The sequence below is a fragment of the Coturnix japonica genome, chromosome 6, assembly GCF_054131305.1.
Source record: "Coturnix japonica strain WE chromosome 6, WE-NBRP24, whole genome shotgun sequence".
NCBI lineage: Eukaryota > Metazoa > Chordata > Aves > Galliformes > Phasianidae > Coturnix > Coturnix japonica.
In genome coordinates, this window is record NC_140668.1 from 33855124 (window position 1) to 33873862 (window position 18739).

Genomic DNA, 18739 nt, shown 5'->3' on the forward strand with positions numbered 1-18739 from the left:
ATCCTAAAAAAGCAAGTTTGTAAGTGCTGTGCTATATAGTTGTTTACTGCATTCATTCCCAGTTGGTGACAGGGTGACTCTTTTACTATGCCAATGGAAACCTGTTCCCAGGGAAAAAGAAATTGTATGTCTCTAGTAAGAGATTAAAGCATTTTTTCCTTACTGAAAAACTCAGATCCAAGTTCATCTGAAATGGAAATGGCAGTACTATAGTAGGTTCTATCTGATTGTGATATTCTTGAACAATACCATATCTACTGAAAGAAAGGTAGTGTTCATTTATTTACGATGGCAAGCTTGCAAGGTCTACTTCAAAAAGAAGGTAAAAATAGAAAAAAAAAAAAGCATAAATGGAGGTAATGTGAACTGAAAAAGAAGATAAAATAGTTTGTAGGTTACATAAGAAGCTACAGACTTAATAGCACAATATTCGACCTTCATCTTTTTGTTTAGAAGAGAGACAGATGGTGCCACCTTCCCCATACAATTTTAAAAAGTAAACATTTTAATAAATTATGCACACTGTTAGCTTCTCTCTTAAAATAATTTTTAAAATGTCACAGAGTCACTCCACGTGGAATTGTGTAACATAGCTTTCAATTCCTCACCTAGTCACTATTCTTACTGTGGGTAATGGCTTTGATTTTAAGTACATCTGCATCTGAAGATAGTTCAGATACCCTGTAATTGATAGTTCTTCTATAAAGTTAACCAACTTATGTAGTGAATACAGATATTCTTTTTGTCTTCCTAGACTAAAAGTCCTAGAGGCATTAAAACTTAGTAAGAAACATGAATATTTGATGATAATTTTTATTTAAAAGATTATGATTTATTTGAAGGGTAAATTGAATTTTAAAGTAGTAGAAGTATTCCTCAAAGGACTTGAATTTCTTCAAATTTCAAGAAACTTAGTACTGATCTATTAATTTCTTAGGAATTATAGTACAGGTTTTCCAGAGGTCTCAAAGTGGGCTTTATTATGGGTTGCTAAAATATCTGAAGTCAGTGTGTTTCAGGGGAGAGCAAAGAATACATCTTGTTGCTCTCTGAAGAAATCACAAGATTGATTTTGCAGAAGTTTTGGTTCTAAATGGCTGTTGTATTTAAAAAGAAACTCCATGAAGTTTTTTGTATGGAAGGAAGATCAAACCAATTACTTATCTCTTCCAAAATGAAGAAGGGGAAGCTCCAAAGCATGCTAGTTGAAATAGCAGGAAGTCTTCATCAAAACACATGAGGCGAATGACATTCTTAAGAACACCTTTCAGGGTCATATTCCAATTTTGCATAGTGCTTGCTTGGATTTATTCCATGTTCTCAATTATTATTATGAGCACTTTTATAGTGCTATTACTAACAGATTCTTAAAATTAAAAAAAAAAAAAAAAAAAGAAAAAAAAGAAAAGAAAAAGAGAAAATTGAAAAGTGGAAAACAGATCCCTTTTCCTGTTGTTCTTGCATCTCTTCCTCTTCGTCAGCCATGGCCTTTGTAGCATTGCTTCTTTTCCCCTGATCTTTTTCAGTGTGAGACGGTGTATATTCTTCCAAATAGTTTCTTGAAAGTAGTCCACAGGGGAGCATTTTAACTGATTCAAGTTGTGAGGCAGATTGTGTGAATTGCTCAGTATGTGTATTTAGGATCACTGTAAAAGTAAATCCCATTCTGCAGCTGTTTTATTTGCTATTGAGCAGTGTGACACCAATAGCTGTTTAGGAAAAGCAAGTCAGCAAAAAAAAAAAAAAAAAAAAAAAAAAAAAAAAAAAAAGAACTTATAATATTGAGGAGATTCTCATTATTTGAAGAAATAGCTTGGAATCATAGAATGGCTTAAGATTTAAGTTGGAAGGAACCATAATCTAGTTAGACCCACCTGCCATGGGCAGGGATCTCCCTGGATTCTTCTCCAATCTAAATAAGCCAAACTGCCTCAACTTATCTTCATAGGAGAGGTGCTCTAGCCCTTCAGTCATCTTTATGACCCTCCTCCGGACCCCATCCAACAGCTCCATGTTTTTCCTGTCCTGGAAGCCTCTGACTTGAATGTGGTACTCCAGATGAGGCCTCATAAAAGCATAGTAGAGGGAGACAATCAACTCCCTCTCCCTGCTAGCCACCCCTCTGTTGATGCTACCCAGGATATTGCAGGCCTTGTGGGCTGTGAAAACACATTTCTGGCTCATGTCCAGCTTTTCATTTATCAGGACCCTCAATCTCTTCTTTGCAGGGCTCCTGTTCAAGGAGTTATTTTCCCAGTCTTTATTCATTTCTGGGATTTCCTTGACCCAAGGGCAACACCTTGCACTTGGCCTTGTTACATCTCATTATATTCTTGTATGCCCAGTTCTGGTGTGTGTCCAGGTCAAATATAGTACTTCCTGATTTATTTTCCATCCCATTTCCTTATGTTTCCAGTTTAGCTAGGGGTTTTGTAGCCAAATGGTCATTCTTTGGACTACATGTCCATTTAAATTTTTTGGAGGCTTAAAGTGTGTAAAATATTTTAGAGCACACAGAGACGGAGCTTTATCTTAAGCAAATTAAGAGAGACCTCAAGGAGTTTGCAGTGATCACCCTTGCCCCCAGATGATCAGATCTGCCCCTTCTCATTCACAACACATACTTGTCTGGCAAGTTCTTAAATGATCTTCAGCGATGGAAATACTATACATTTGACAAGCAGCCTTTTCTATCTGTACTTCTCTGGTAGAAAGTGTTTTCCTAATGTTTCAGTAAAATCTCACGTGCTTCAGTTTAAACCTGTTTTTTCATTTACTTTTTAGGTCCATAATTTTCCCTCTTATCCTTGGTGGGATAAGAGAGTAGCTTTCAGTAATTTTTACATATTTGGCTGCAGAGTCTATGTTCATCATTCCCCAAATGATGCAGACAAGATTTTTTTCTCATAGACTTGGACACTCCTTATCAGTCACAATACAGAAGAGAAATACGCAAAACTCAATGTGCTGTTCCAGCTGTAGGCTACCAATATAAGTGGACTGAAAGGATTGTTCCACAGTTCTTGCATATTACATACTAGATGATACACCATCAGAAAAGGTTTGAACATTTTTTACAACATAATGCAGTTGACTCATATATTCAGCTCTTTGTGACACCACATTCTTTTCTTTCTCATGAGTCATCTGCTTTATTGTAATTGTGGAGTTAATTGTTTCACCCACACGAAATACTTCTTACTTGCCAAACTGAGTTGCACCCTGCTTTTTTGGACTAGCCCATCTGTCAGAATTATTTTGAACTCTAATCCTGTTCTTCCAGTGATCACAACTAATCCCAACTTTGTGTCATCTGAAAGGCTTGATACGTTTTTCCTGTCGCCCATAATTAAAAAAATATTGAATGATGCTAGAAGCAGATCAAACCCTCTGAACCAGTTCATCCATCTATCCATTTTGACAGTAAGCCATTGATAACTTTTCTAAATACAATTTTCCAACATCGTCTACATGCCTTATGTTATTTTTTAATTAATTCTCTTATCTCCCCTTTAAACTGCATCCTTTTTGACACATATTGCTATCCGCCATAGCATGCTGAAAATGATTAAGTTTTTGTTCTCAATATGCTTCTGGGTTGAACTGAAGTAGAACAGGTTGAATGTTCATTGAGTGTGTTGACCATGACAAAGTTAATGCTTTGTGTGCTGTATGCCTATTAGTCCTTAGTGAGTGGAATTGTTTTATAAAAACAGAGCGAAAGTTTCAGTATGTCTTGTGCACCCAGCCTAAGAATGGGTGAAGAAAGAAAAAGAAAGAAAGAAAGAAAGAAAGAAAGAAAGAAAGAAAGAAAGAAAGAAAGAAAGAAAGAAAGAAAGAAAGAAAGAAAGAAAGAAAGAAAGAAAGAAAGAAAGAAAGAAAGAAAGAAAGAAAGAAAGAAAGAAAGAAAGAAAGAAAGAAAGAAAGAAAGAAAGAAAGAAAGAAAGAAAGAAAGAAAGAAAGAAAGAAAGAAAGAACACAATTGTTATCACTGATATCCTCTATCTATAACAATCATAATCTGTCTTTGTCTTGGTTGTCTTGGTCATGTATCTAATGTAGGTGAGAATGGACCCTTTTTGTGTTTGTTGTGTTGCCTGATAAGAGATACTGCTGCAACTTTGCTTTTGCTGACATCAATTTTGTAGATACTGAACACAGAAAGTTCAGCAGTAATAACCAACCTGTGCAATTTGGATATATTCAATGTTTAAAAACATTAATCTCCAATTATGGTAATTAAAAGAACACATTTATCTTGGTATTATGTCTGAAACTGGAACTTCAATTTACCATTGATTAAGCCTCTAGTAAATAATTTATGGCTAAGACAGTAGATAGGCATATTGAAATTACAGATTATGTTAGTATCTTCATTGAAAAAAAATTCCAAGTTTTATTCTTTAGATGGAATGCTGGAATTCTGATGTAGATACTTTTTAAGGTATTTTAATCCTTTTGTTTTTCATACTGTAGACAAGGGGTATGGTGTTTTATACATCAAATGACAAATTAAAACACAGAAAAAAAATATCACTTTATTGTTTCAAATTGTTAATTTGACTCTAAGAGTAGAATGAAGAACAGTAAATGTGGCATCTTTTTTCCTTTGTAGACCTGGCTTTACTATGTAAGTTACAGGGTTAGATTTTTAAAACATGAAATAAAAACATGAGAACTGTCTGCCTAAAATGGAAAAAACATCTAATAGGCTTAATACAAAACTAACTGAAGTAATGTTTCAGGTCTCTTAAGGAAAAAAAATAATGTAGACTGAACTTTGATAGTCTGTGTTAACACACTCATCCTATTTGAAACAGTGAAGTTATTTGCAGGGTGCATCATTATCATTCCTAATTTTTTAATTCTATGGGAAAATGATTGATTTCTGTGGGGGATAGGAAAGGAACCAAAGGGTTTATCAAGAGAAGGAAGTATCACAAGTATGAATAATTCTCAGTTTTGACTGCAGTTCCCTTGCCTTATGAATTAAATCAAGGTAAGCAAACACTAACATACTGCTTTAAAAAACCTGGATTTCTTCTTTGTCCTTGGAACTAAAAGACAACTTAACTGGACCTTTAGTGTTTTTATACCAAAATTTACCTATATACATAAAATTACCAGCAATACTGAATTTGGATCTGTAGCTGACGGTCTTCTTCCCCTGTCCTTATTCTAGCTATAATTAAAACAGCTCTTCCCAACATGGACAGAGAAGCCAAAGAAGAATACTTTGTGGTTATCCAAGCAAAGGACATGGGAGGACATATGGGTGGACTTTCTGGAACTACAACGGTGACGATTACACTCACTGATGTTAATGACAATCCTCCTAAGTTTGCACAGAGTAAGTGCCATTACATATATCTATTCTCTGAATGTTATATAGCACTTTTTGTAATTGTTTTTAATCTAGATTTTTTTAATCATCATATTGTGTGGGTTTGTAATGTAATTTAAAAATATGCAGCTGGTACCAGAGAAAGGTTAATAGTACTTTATCTGACTTAGGAAGCTTTAGGAAGGAGGGGATTATGCCCATTACAGTGTACACAGCCCTCTGTCTTCCTTGTTATCTCTCACATATACATACAAAAGGGCTTGGGTTTTTTGTTGTTGTTGTTTTTTGTTTGTTTGTTTGTTTGTTAGGGTTTTTTTGTTTTGTTTTGTTTTGTTTTTTGTTTTTTTATGGCATTTTTTCCTTTCAGTGCAGTTTTAGTTGCTTTTATAAGAGCTTCCACCTCATGCAGACAAAGGACACTACCAGTAAAAGACATATGTAACTGATAAAAAGAATGAAAGATTTGACTAATTAGGTAACAGTGAAGAAAACAAAATAAGCCTGAGTCTAGATAATTGTTGATCTTTAATTCAAAATCCATATTTACTACTGTGGTTCCAATAGATATCATGCTGGGCTAGGTTAAAATGATTTGGCATCCTGGTGAGATTCTCTACAAGCTTTGTAGTCTGTTTCAAAGATGAAGACAAAAAGAAAAAAGGAAAGTGCATAATGACTGGATCGATTTTGTTTGGAACAGGTACAATCTAATACAATATCAGAAACTTACCTTGTTATCCAGTTTGTTCTGAAATAACTTGTATGATATTCATACACTGTATTGGGTTAGGAGAGTGTTCATGTCTCAACTCTGTATAATTTTTCTAACAAGGTACTTATGCACCATATGTAAAATTATTTCCTTTCCATAAATACATCAAGTAAAGTCTGCTTTTGTGGTGTTCTGAAGACACAAAGAGAGAAATGGGCTTGTCTCATTATTCAGCATGTAATAAATATTAACCCCATAAAAAGCACATTAAAATATATACAGAGAAGGATTATAAAATAAATAAGCAAAGGTAAAAGCTATTTGGGGGAAAAAAAACAAAAAAAAACCTCATTGACGTGCTTTTTAACAGATAACCACTCTATGCAGAGTAAATGGTTTTCTCCGTATAGAAAAAGGAATACATGTATTTTTTTATTCTGATGAGAATGCACAACTTGCACTCATGGAGTAGTGTTTTTCAACACGTGATGACAGATCCCCTAATAACATACATATCTGCAGATGAGATTCTGGGTTGAACCATATCACCAGAAAGCAGAGGGATACATTTTTACACCTGTGATGTACAGTAGCTCTAACTGTGACTATGGATATACTTCTGCCAAATTGCTTGGCTTTTGTACTTGTATCAACATCTTCTGTGTCAAAAAGCCTTTGCCAGCCGGTTTGAAAAAAGCTGATCAGAAAGTCAGCAACAGAAGTGATGCTAATTGGTACATTTGCTGAAGGGCTCAACAGGAAGCACAGGATTGAATGCATATAGAGATGAAACTGTATTTTCCCTGCGCAGTTTACTCATATCTGTTCTCCTGTAGTTTGGATACAGTGAAATGTTGGCTGGGTAGGATGAGGAAAGCTGCATCTCAAATCCCTGAAATATATTTTCTGCGTGGAAAATGTAGATTAGATTTCCTTCAACAAAGACTGAATTGCTGTCTTCGAAGCAGTTGTACTAAGTGGGTTGCAGCAAAGAATTCAAACTGTCATCTAGGAATAACAGCTTTGTCTGGTGATTGTACAACTTCATTAGAAAAAATAAAATAAAATTGTGTGTACTATAGCTTTATAATATGTACATAATGCATTTAATGAGAGCATGCTCTAGTAAATATTATAACTAGATCCTATGACAAATTCTGCCTTTTAAAACTGAGTATTCCAAGCATGCTGCCAAATGTTACAGATTAGTCATGACTCTAACCTTACAGAAGAGCTGATCAAGTCTGTAACATTTTTTACTCTGTTAAAGCACAGTTTACATTTGGCTGGAAAGGAAAATAAGAAAGCATTAAACTTACAACAGAGTCTAACCAGAATGAAATAGAAATTCATAAGACGTAATACATGCTGCTTTCACAATAAATTGTAATGAACTCAGAAAGCAGTGTGTTTTGTAGGTTTATTGTTTCCAGGCAGGACAGAAAAGTATATTTATAGTTAGATTTCAAAGAGTGTTAGACTCCTGGGTTTTAGAAATGAAAAAGATGAACTTTCAATACTTCTATGATCTCTCTAAAATCACTTTCGAGGCATTTTAAAAGTCGTTGAAGTTTTTAACCTGGCAGTTTACCATGGATTATGCTGAGAAGAACTGTGCGCTGCTGTGAAAATCAAAGCTTTTCTGATATGCATAATGTGTATTTTTGGTCAGCTCTGAACTATGATATCTTGACATAACATTTCATAATACTTGAGAGCAATTTATGTAAAATAGTCACCTGCATCATCATAATAATAGTTTTACAGTAGTTTGTAGGCTATGTTAATAAATATGAGAAAAAATATATCAACCAAAAATGCAGCCTCCTGTCTGGAGAGTTAAGCCACAAATCATGGGCAGCAGTATAAATTACAATACATAATTTTGTCTGTGAAGGTGCATTCTGTACTAGGGCTGCTTTACCAGCTTACTGTTGGTGAGCCGTTGTGACTGTTTGGAGCAATTTTGACGGTCTCCAAATCATCTCCAGTAACTTAGCTTAGAAACTTAAATGAAATCACCTTAGGAAAGGCTACAGATAAAGCTCACATATTTATTTGTGCGTTCCTCATTGTTTCTTTTTACTTTCCACTGTTGCCGCAGTAATCAGCCCACACACAAATAGTTTCATCAAAAGCACTGGAAAAATTTTGGCTCTAGAAAACTTACAGTTGCAAATTACAGGATTTTGTAGAACTTCTGTGACAAAAAGAGAAACAAGTCCAGCTTCAAAGTGCATCAATATTGTTCTGAACAGTCTTACGTTGTCAACTTCAGTTCTTTTTGACTAATTAAGCTACTAAAAATTGCTGCAGTTGGTCAGATTGTATATTAACCATCACATCAATGAGAATAAATTACCATTTTTTTTTTAAAGGCATTCTGTAAAAGTTTGTTAATGTAAAACATGCAAATGTATCTTCTTCTTGAGTATCAAGAGCTGAGAGGTGTAGTAGTATTTAGATTTTTCCTTTAGTAAATAGCTTACCTAAAATGAGATATTAGAATTTTGAAACACATTTTTTGAAACATTTTAAGTCAGATTGGTTAGAGAATGTGGTACAAAGAAATAAAATTGCTGAGGACTTGAATAACCCTTTCTATCGTGTTTTAGTCAGAATCTACAAATAGTAAATGCAGTAATGAACAGAATGAGAAATTACTGTTTCTATAACAGTATAAAGGCCAAAGTTTGATTTGAATTCCATCAAAAACATAGGGGCAAGTCTGTAAATAAAAAGGCAAGTTCAGCAATAGATGACATATGACATATTTGTGGTGTTGAATTTAGCTGAATATTTATGTGAGTGAGCAAGCAGGAGGCGGAATGCAACTATAATGAAAAGAACATTCATGTGCAGTAAACTGAATATTCCTATGAAAGAAACACGTTTTGCTGCTTTCAGTAAATAACTCCTGTAAATATGATTTGTATCATTTGCACATCTCAGGAGTTTGTATTGGGGAAGTATAAACAAATGAAGAGCACACAAGAGATACTGCGATCAGATGTAATGTTTAGTCTTTTCCTCTTATTCTTAAGGTCTGTATCACTTCTCAGTCATGGAAGATGTTGCTCTTGGTGAACCCATAGGAAGGGTGAAAGCAAATGACCTGGATATTGGAGAAAATGCTAAATCATCATATGATATTATTGAAGGAGATGGAATGGATATATTTGAAATCACTACAGATGCCCAAACTCAGGACGGCGTTATTAGAGTGAGAAAGGTAAACTGGATCTCTTATATAAAACCTTATTCTAAGACTGTGTGAACATGCTGGATTTCCAAGCATTCTTTTATGTATGAATGAGATGTCAAACCACACTGATAAAAGTACAGCTGTATAAGCAATGTCCATCAGAGCTGCCATATAGGTGGCAGTTGGGAAGATTTCCATGGCAGCATTTTTTGTTCTGGGCATGACTTAATCTGCTTCAGGCTTCCTGAGTCCAGACACTGCTTCATGTGCTTTAATGATACTGTTTTTCTTCCTGGATTCTTAAAGGGAAGAGTAGATCAGAATTTGCTTTGTTGGCGATGTAGATTTTCCTAAAATCCTAAAATTTGATGAGTACTCATCAAATGCTTCTCTCACTCATTTCACTTCCTGTATTGCTGGTCAAATACTGCTTAGAGGGAAAAAAAAAAAGTATTGTACCTAATTATTTAAATTGCCTGATGTATAATAGGCTCAGTCTTCCAACTTTTATCTTGTTGAACTCTATTTGCTCAAGGAATAGTGATTTCAGTGAACTTTATCAAGTTTAAAATGAGAACTGTCAAATTTCGGCCCAAGGAAAAACTACATCTCTGTCTTTTTTTTCTGTGCTTACACAGTCTTGATGTACTTGAGATGTGGTATTTATGTGTACAGAACCAAAGGGGCATGCAATTGTATACATAAATACTGTGGGATGCAGCAAATCTAGAACACAGTGTGGCCAGTAAAGTCAATGATACAGTAATTGCAGGATTGATTTTTCTTATTTTCTGGTGTTGGAGAGGAGGGCAGTTACTCATGCTGTGTTCTAAGGAACGATTTGAGTATAACTCATAATGCTGGTATGGAGGGTTTAAAACATGTAGTGTAAAGGACTGTAAATGATTCCTTGTTTTAAATAAATAAAAACAAGTGAAAAAGAAAACATGACATTCCAATGAAAAAAAAAAAAAAAAAAAAGAGGAATCCAATGAGTACCACTAATGAATATTAAAGTTTTATCTGTGATTAAAGAGGTCAGACAGAAGAGCTGTCAGAATTTTATGTTTTCTGTTTCTCAGTGAGGAGGTTAGCACCCTACAAGAATAATAAAATGGTGTATATCTATCTAAATTTAGATCTATTTTCAAAAGAGTAAATCATGATATACATCCCTGATCTTCCTTATTGTGATTTATTGTATGTTGTGGCCTCCTTTGTAAACTAAAGCAATTAACCTTTTGCTCCAGTTCCCCAGACTTTATTTTATGCAGAGTCTCTCAGATAATGTTGTTTCATATATTCGTTTTGACAGCAATTATCATTTTGGTTCTACTGCAGCAGGTGATATATGTAGGGTACTATTCACCAATAGAATTTCTCCAGCACAAATTTGTGGGTTTTAGACAATTCAGACTAAATTTTCAATATGATAGCCTGATTAAGAATGGCTACATGCATTTAGGCGCACGTGAAATGCAATTAAAGAAATGATACAAGAGCTATGATTGGCAAATTGTGAATATGCTGATTTATAAATCACAATTCATAAGTATTAAAGCTTGCTAATTTAAGACCTACTGAAGAAGCATGGTTTTCTCATGTTTACTAGAGGTTCTGAGAAAAAGCAAATCCCATTAGACCTTGATTCATACCTGGAAAAAAATAAAATAAAAATCAACAAAATTCAAAAGTACACATATTTAATGCTTCGACAGAAAGAGATTTGCTATTCCTATTTGTGTTCTTGCTGATATTTGCATTGCAGATTCAGAGTTTCTATGTCTTTTTCTTTCTATCCCTGGGACATTGTAATGCAAATCTTAATATCTTTCCAGTGCTTGGCAATTTGCATCTTTGAAACTTGAATCATTGTGAGGCACAAGAGAATTATATACTGAATATACTGGTGTGCTTCAAGATACCAACTTGAATCTCCTATAATGAAAACTTCTATAATTCAGGACTGTTGCAGATTTGGTTTTTATTTGGTATCTCGTTTCTTTAAATCCACTGTGTTTTCATCCTCTGTGTTTTAATATGTAGCTGTAAAATAGTAAAAACAGTGGTGACATGGCAGGTATATTGGTAGAACAAAGTAATCAGTTCTATGTTTCTGCCTTTGAAAAAAATGTAAGATAAAGAAATAGGAATTGCTACAGTTGGAAGAAATTCCTGAGAGATGTCTGCCTCATTTACCCCTGTAAACAGAAATGTGGAGTTATCTGAAGTGCAATAATACTGAAATACATTCTTATATGATTAGCTTTTCCATTTGATGCATAATTTCATCATGTCCAACAAATAACTGCTAGATATTTGCATTTCTCGTGTAGTTCTGGAAATAATTAAATATTTATTCCTCACTGAGATTATATCCTGTATACCCTATTTTCTTATCTCCAACTAACAAAGCACTGATTAAAGGCACAATTATTATGCAAGTCACATCACCACCAACAAATTTGCTCTATTTATCTGGAATGTAATTGTAGTTGTATCATTCATGAAAGAGAGTATTGTGGTAAATTTATTGTGAAAAGCAAGAAAACAGTCTCTTGTTTCCTTTGAGGCTGGTTAATAAACATATATCAATATATGCCAAGAAAATTTGCAGGTTGAATTTCTGGGAGTGGGAAGTGCTTGCATACAAACTCACTGAATGTGCTTAAATGCACATAACTTTCATCCATCAGCATTATATTAATTTGCTCTTTCTCTGTGGCCATTAGTAAAAGACATTTATCTTTGTCATTCTTAACAGCCTCTGGACTTTGAGACCAAAAAATCCTATACTCTGAAGGTAGAAGCAGCCAACATTCATATTGATCCTCGCTTCATCAGTGGAGGACCTTTCAAGGATACAGCAACAGTAAAAATTGTAGTAGAGGATGCTGATGAGCCACCAGTCTTTTCATCACCTACATACCTACTGGAAGTGCATGAAAATGCTGCTATTAACTCTGTGATTGGCCAAGTGACAGCCCATGACCCTGATGTGTCTTCCAGTCCTATAAGGTAGTGCTGCTCTAAAGTTCTCACAGAAAAAACTGCCGGCAGAATATTAAGTATATTTTTCTATACACTGTATTTATGACGCTGTTCTCCCTCTGTTTTTGTTCTATAAAATACTTGTATAGGATTTTATCGCCTCATGAAGTTAGACTTATCAGTTTGTATCATTTTCAAAATCACTAAAATACTTCTTTCTTCACAAATAACTTTATCAAACAGTAGGAATGCAATGTAATTAAGAAATAAGAGGTAAGAGGTCTGATAGGTCGGATTTTCAATGTGTTTATTTTAAATAACCTCCTAGTTTCTACGCTAACAATACTGAGTTTTTTCCTTGCAGATGTAAGACTGTAAAACCATATCCAGTATTCATTCGACTAAACTCTTCTCTGGTTTTGTTAGAGGAAATCAGAAATCATATGACTTTTACATCTTCAGTTTGTGGTATTTCCCTTTTTTGACCTAACTTGAACAAAATATATTATTCCAGTTTCATCAAACCAGTGTCTCATTTCCATGATAAAGTTTGCCCTCCCAAGTTTGCCCTTACGGTTTGGTTAAACAGTGATGTGACTGTAACCAAACCATATTTTACTTCTATGCAGAGTACTGCTAAATGCATTATGAAACCAAACACCAAAGCATCATATTTAAAGTAGATTTGGAGGAAAAAAAAAAGGTGTACAAATGTGGTTAATAATTGGTTAGTAGACTTATTCCAGCATATGCATTTCAGAAGCATGTGGTGTTGTGTGCTCCAGGATCACCTCTTACCAAATATAGAACTACCAGCATCTCTCTTGGGAAAGGGACACAGTGAATTCAGCTGAGCTACTTGCAGAGCTTTGCTGTTGTTTAGTAAGGGTGGTAAATTCTGGCTTATTGTGTAATAACGCTTGGAAGTTTATCATCTATTAGCATACAGATCTACTGATTCCAGAAGTGCTTATTTCATGTTTCTGTTGTTATTTTACAACCATGGTCTTTTTATCTGCAGTAAATTATCTTGGATAAAGCTTGATCCAAGTGCATAGCATAAAGCATGAGTAATAATCTTTCTTCCTATACTGTCTCTGCCCTCCTATAAATCACTGCCTTTCAGTGTCTTTCTCTGTGGAGAGATAAGCTTCACAGTGGCAGGTTTTCCCCATTCATATTGGAAGAGATTTCATCTTTGGCAGTAGTGGATCATTTTCTTAATTCACAGCAGTCCTTAAAAACATGGATTCAATATTTCTGCCTCCCTAACGGTGCAGCCATTTATCTGTCACTAAGTAGCATGTCCTGTCTGCCTGTCATTAACTAACAGTTGTGATTAAACACTGATAGGGTATCAGACTTCTGATTTGAATCTCAGTATGTGCAGCAAAAAATAGTTTCTTTTCCTATTTACATTTGTGCAAATAAAGAATAGACCAAACTAAGTCATAACAGCAGTATTAATAATGCAGAAGGACTACGAATCACTTTAAGTTAAACCACTTTGGAGTTGTTCCTATAATTGCCACACCGGATCCATAATCTAACTGAAACTTCTCAATAACTTGTGCTGGTTTTATGGCAATTTGAAAGCAGATATTATTTCCCAGGATATTCTCTCATTTTTAGAGAAATGTACATTTTATGTTTAGCTTATGGATCTGACAATACACTTCCATTAAAAAGAGTTATAGTACAATAAGCATGGAAAGGAAACTGCAAATGTATTATTAGTTTTCCCACATTTATGACTTGGCAGATTTTTAATTTTATTTTATTTTGTACAGAATGTTTATCAAATTGAAATCAGGAGAGGGTTTTACCCATTTGTGGTCTCGTAAACCTGAGTAACTGATGTTACAAAAGTTTCTATTTGAGTGCTGTTTTTTACAATGTGAATAAATACTGTTGGGATGTGCAATATAACAAACTCGCAGATCTTCTGCTCACACTTCTTGTAACCTCAGAAAATGTACTGCAGGAAGACTGTAAATGAAAGTTTAAAAAGGCATTGATTCTTGGAGAAAAAATGTGTCTTATCCCAATGGAATTTACGTCAAGCCCAGGTCAACTAAATCTCATATAAACACTTCAAGTTTTTTTTCATTTATGGAATGGAAGAATTTCATAAAAGTTTGGTACCAGAGCTGTTGTGATAGTCATTCCTGCAGCCTTACATAAACTGCAAGAACTAAAAGATTAAGTTTAAGTAATGAGAACTTAAAAATAATTATCTCAAATGATGTATTTGTCTAATTTTCTTGAATGAAATTTTAGACTTGTAAGTTTGAACATATAATTCTGTATGATATTTTGTACTAACTTTACTAGTATCACAGTTTTCACTTGTAATACTCAAATGGGACCTAATGAGACATTAAAGTAAGGTTAAGATATGTCTTCGAGTAAGTTTGCCTAAGGATAGGCACCTGCAGTTTATTCCTCCACAGAAGTGACCTCATTTTCAGAACTGCTGAGAATGGCACAGTTTGTATTAAACTGTTGAGTACTGAATATGTGAAGTTGACTAGAAAATCAGTTTACTCAAATGTCCAAATCTGTGTGTGCCCAGCTTTAGGCACATACACTTCAAATTAGACTTCATATTTTTATCATACTTTTTTTTTAATAAAACACTTAAATTTTATGAGTAAAATTTGTTCTTCTGAGAGTTTAAAAGCAGAAAACTTCAGTGTGTTGCAAATCACACTTCCTAGTTAGATGAGGGTTTCATTCTTAAGTCCTATCACACCTTACCAGTGTGGTAGTGCTAGCCTTGCTAATAAGCACAATCTTTAAACACTTACACTATAACTTCAAACTAATTTTTGAAAGTGAGTTGTATTTAACCAAGTGCATTGGAAAGACATCTCAATGTAACATTATTCGGCCCTTTTTCAGCTGCATAATTTACCTGGGAATTTACATACAAACTCTGACTACCTGTCAGATCAAACTTGTTTTCTTAAAAATCAGAGATGCCAATCTATAAAACAATCATTCCTTCAGTATTTGAAGTGTTTTACAGATGAGCAGTGATTTACTAACTGATTTCTGCCCATGGACCCACTTGATTTGTAACCAAATAATTGCTATGGTGAATAGTTCTCACATCATTAATCTGAAGTTTATTATTAAAATAATATTATTCAAACTTTTCAAAAGTAACCATGAAGTCCACCATTTTTGTGTGCTTAATGCATTACACTTGAAATTATCGGGAGTTACTGTGAAATGCCATGGAAACCGTCTAATAAATGTGATGGATTATGTAATTAACTCTTGATCAACACTGTATTTCAAAGATGTTACCTATTGAACCTGAGGGGATTTTATGACCTGCATACTGGTTCTATACAGCTAATCACTCCTTGGGCAATAATTAATAATTTTTTTTAGTCTAAGTTTGTCATATTGTCTTATAAATTATTATTCTCTTGAACTTCTCTATCCATTTGGCTATAAAACTGCAGATCTCAGGGGGCTCCATAAAATGTATTGTGATTGTATGGATTCATTAACTTCATTAAGTAGATTACAGGGATGTCTGTTTTGCAGGTTTTCCATTGATCGTCATACTGACCTTGAGAGACAGTTCAACATTAATGCAGAAGATGGAAAAATAACTTTGGCAACACCACTCGACAGAGAAACAAATACGTGGCACAATATAACCATTGTAGCTACTGAGACTAGTAAGTATTTGTGTATTCTGAAGTTCTGTTGGTTTTATTCCCATTACTTCTAATAATGTGTGTAGTGGGAACAATATACAACACTAAAAAATGAAACACTGAATTTTTAAGTGCAATTCTTTTTTTCTTTTTTTTTTTTAAGAAAACTTAATTTTTGCTGAAGTTCCATTTCTTTTACTCTTCCAAACTGCTGTTTCAATGAAAAACCACATAGAGTTTGAAGAGATACATGATGACATTTGTAGAGGTTTTATAGGGTAAGTGAGGAAAACACATCACAGTGAGTTATTAGAAGACAGAAGAAATAAAGGTTTGCTACTGTGGAAGAAGAGAGTAGACTCAACCCAGAGATTCTTTACACTGAAAATATTTTGTTTCAATACAGTGAATGACTAAGCACGTGGGTAATAGTGAATGAAAGTAGCTCTCTTTGATGCCTATGAATAAATTTACTCATACACAGTCATAGACAAGAACACACAATGTTGAGACTAGTGAGTATGCCCAAGCCAGGTCACCCTGCCACAGAATGTGGGTCCTAGATTTCTATTCAAGAAGAGTTCTTGATTAATTTGTGCTGTTGGCTGGATCTGATGAGCCAACATAATTTATTATTAATATTAGTTCTATATTTTAGACTATAATTTTGGCAGTCATAGTGCAGCAAAAAACAGATTCTGGAAGTAGGTCTTTCATCTATCTGAAACATAAATAAGAAAATATTTCTGCTTAAGTATCTATTCAGCAATCAATATATATAAATGCATAATTCCCATAAGTACATGCACACTTGACACATTGTTGTAAGAAATTTGTCTTTAGAGCTTGATGAACTCTGGTGCTAATTCTTGCATATAGAAAACAAGATGATTTTGATGCTTTCTTTTCAAACAGAGTATAGTTTTTTGAGTATATAGTGTTATTATCCAAAACTTTTGGTGCTCAGTATCACAGTGCTGTACCTATGCATGTGTGAATGAATAGCAGAATAAAAGGTGGTTACTTGGCCCATACTGGATGATTAATTTTCCAATACTTTTCTCTGGTACTTGCTTTTAAATACAAACATATTAGGAATCAGTGAGGGATAACTGAAATGCATGCATATATGAGAAAGATATGTCTGAATATAAAAGAAGCTCTCCATTTATAACCTCTGTAAACTGTGTTCTACCTTAATAATCTGTGCATTTCATTGCTAATTAGTGCAATATTACAAACAGTGCCCCAATAATTACTATTAAATGTAAGCACTACCTTGATAAATTTGTGACAAGACTGGCAGGAAAGCCAAGGCAAGGCAGTAAATCTAATAGCATAAAGAAAGAAAGCTCCAGTGTTTTACAACTAGCAGTTTAACAATTGCCAAGTTGATATCAAGCCACTTAATAATTCAGCTGGTTTTAAACGAGAAAGGTAGAAAAATCTCCATACCAATTTTCTCAAGACTTGAGCAATGTCAGATTGTAGGACGTACCAATAGCATCAAGAGAATTATTGGTCTGTGATTCAAATCTTTTGAGACATCAAAAGATGTAAAGTGAAGTAATTCTACATTTTATTTGCTTCTGGGAGTCTAAGAAGGAAAAAATGAAAAGAATTTTTCAAGAAACTAATCCAGTTCTCTTCTTTGACCTGCCTTATATATGTGTGTATCAGAACAAAGCTAACAGAATTCCACTTTTCTAAGCCAGATCAGAATCAATTCTGCCTGTTCCTCCTTCAAATTTTAAAAATGTGATTGTATTTAAGAATTATGTAAGAAATCAGCCTTATCATTAAACTTTGTGGGGGCCTCAGCCCCTATCAGTGTTGTAAAATTGCTTCTTTTCAGACTGACCATGAAAATAATAATGCCAATCTAGTGCTTAACGTTCAAGTTCCTTCTTGTGACTGGATTGATTGAATTAGGTTTTTATTGTTGTATTGGTTTTGTTTTGATATTCCTAACATGATTATCTGACATTTACATAAAACAAGAGCTGAATTTCATAGCCTGCTATGACTGCTTCTTTAAGAGATGATATTATATACTACTAATGCAGAAACTAAATATGTTCATACAATTGTCAAGCAGGGTAAAATGGTCATTTTCATGTTTTTTTACAACACAGTAATAAGCAAGATCTCTGTTATAAAATAGCAGAAATCAGTTTAAGGCAGATACAAGCAGAAAATGAAAATGCAAACTGTGCAATCTCTGTGCTTTTACTGAGTGTAACATTAATGTACTGCTTACCTCTTCCATAAAAATAAATATATTGCTATCATTCATACAGGAACATTTTCTCTTCCTAACCAAGCTGCTGTCCAGATTCAGTTCAGGGCTCACCTGTATTTATATGGGCAATGATTGGGCCATTTCACTGCCATCACAGCTGCTTACCAATCATAAGTAGTGATATATTTCTTCATCATGATTGCCAACACGGTGGAATACATCCTGATTTATCAATACTTTCATAGACACCAAGTTTTGCCACAACTTAAATCACTTTTTCGGAACTTTCTGCTGGTACATTGCCTGCACCTTTATTTCTGCCTTAAGTGGAAGAAAGATCCTTGAAGTTTTCTGCTGTCACCATTACAGAGTTATTCTTTTGTATCAACCCTCAACCACTGTCCTGAATTGGAATCTTTCTGGGTAAGATTGGACTGAGTTGACTGAGATAACTTCTGTATTTTCACTTAGCTTGAGGATGGAGAGATTCAGATTCAGATAATTTTACATGCTACTTGATTTTAATCTTTCTGAGTGCTCAGAAGGTAAGCTAAACCTTCCTTGTCTA

At 34.2% G+C, this 18739-nt stretch overlaps 1 protein-coding gene across 6 annotated transcripts in view; it reads left to right on the forward strand.

The window, feature by feature from the left end:
• The window catches only part of CDH8 (cadherin 8), a 136715-nt gene that overhangs the window by 70779 nt on the left and 47197 nt on the right, over nucleotides 1-18739 (forward strand). For all 6 annotated transcript variants that reach the window (XR_014947791.1, XR_014947792.1, XM_032447060.2 and 3 more), the window contains exons 5-8: nucleotides 5183-5350; nucleotides 9101-9288; nucleotides 12026-12279; nucleotides 15814-15950. Coding sequence is in view for 4 of the 6 variants with exons in the window: in XM_032447060.2 (XP_032302951.2) it covers nucleotides 5183-5350; nucleotides 9101-9288; nucleotides 12026-12279; nucleotides 15814-15950 (747 nt within the window). In the remaining 2 variants the exon portion in view is untranslated. The remainder of the gene's footprint in view (nucleotides 1-5182; nucleotides 5351-9100; nucleotides 9289-12025; nucleotides 12280-15813; nucleotides 15951-18739) is intronic.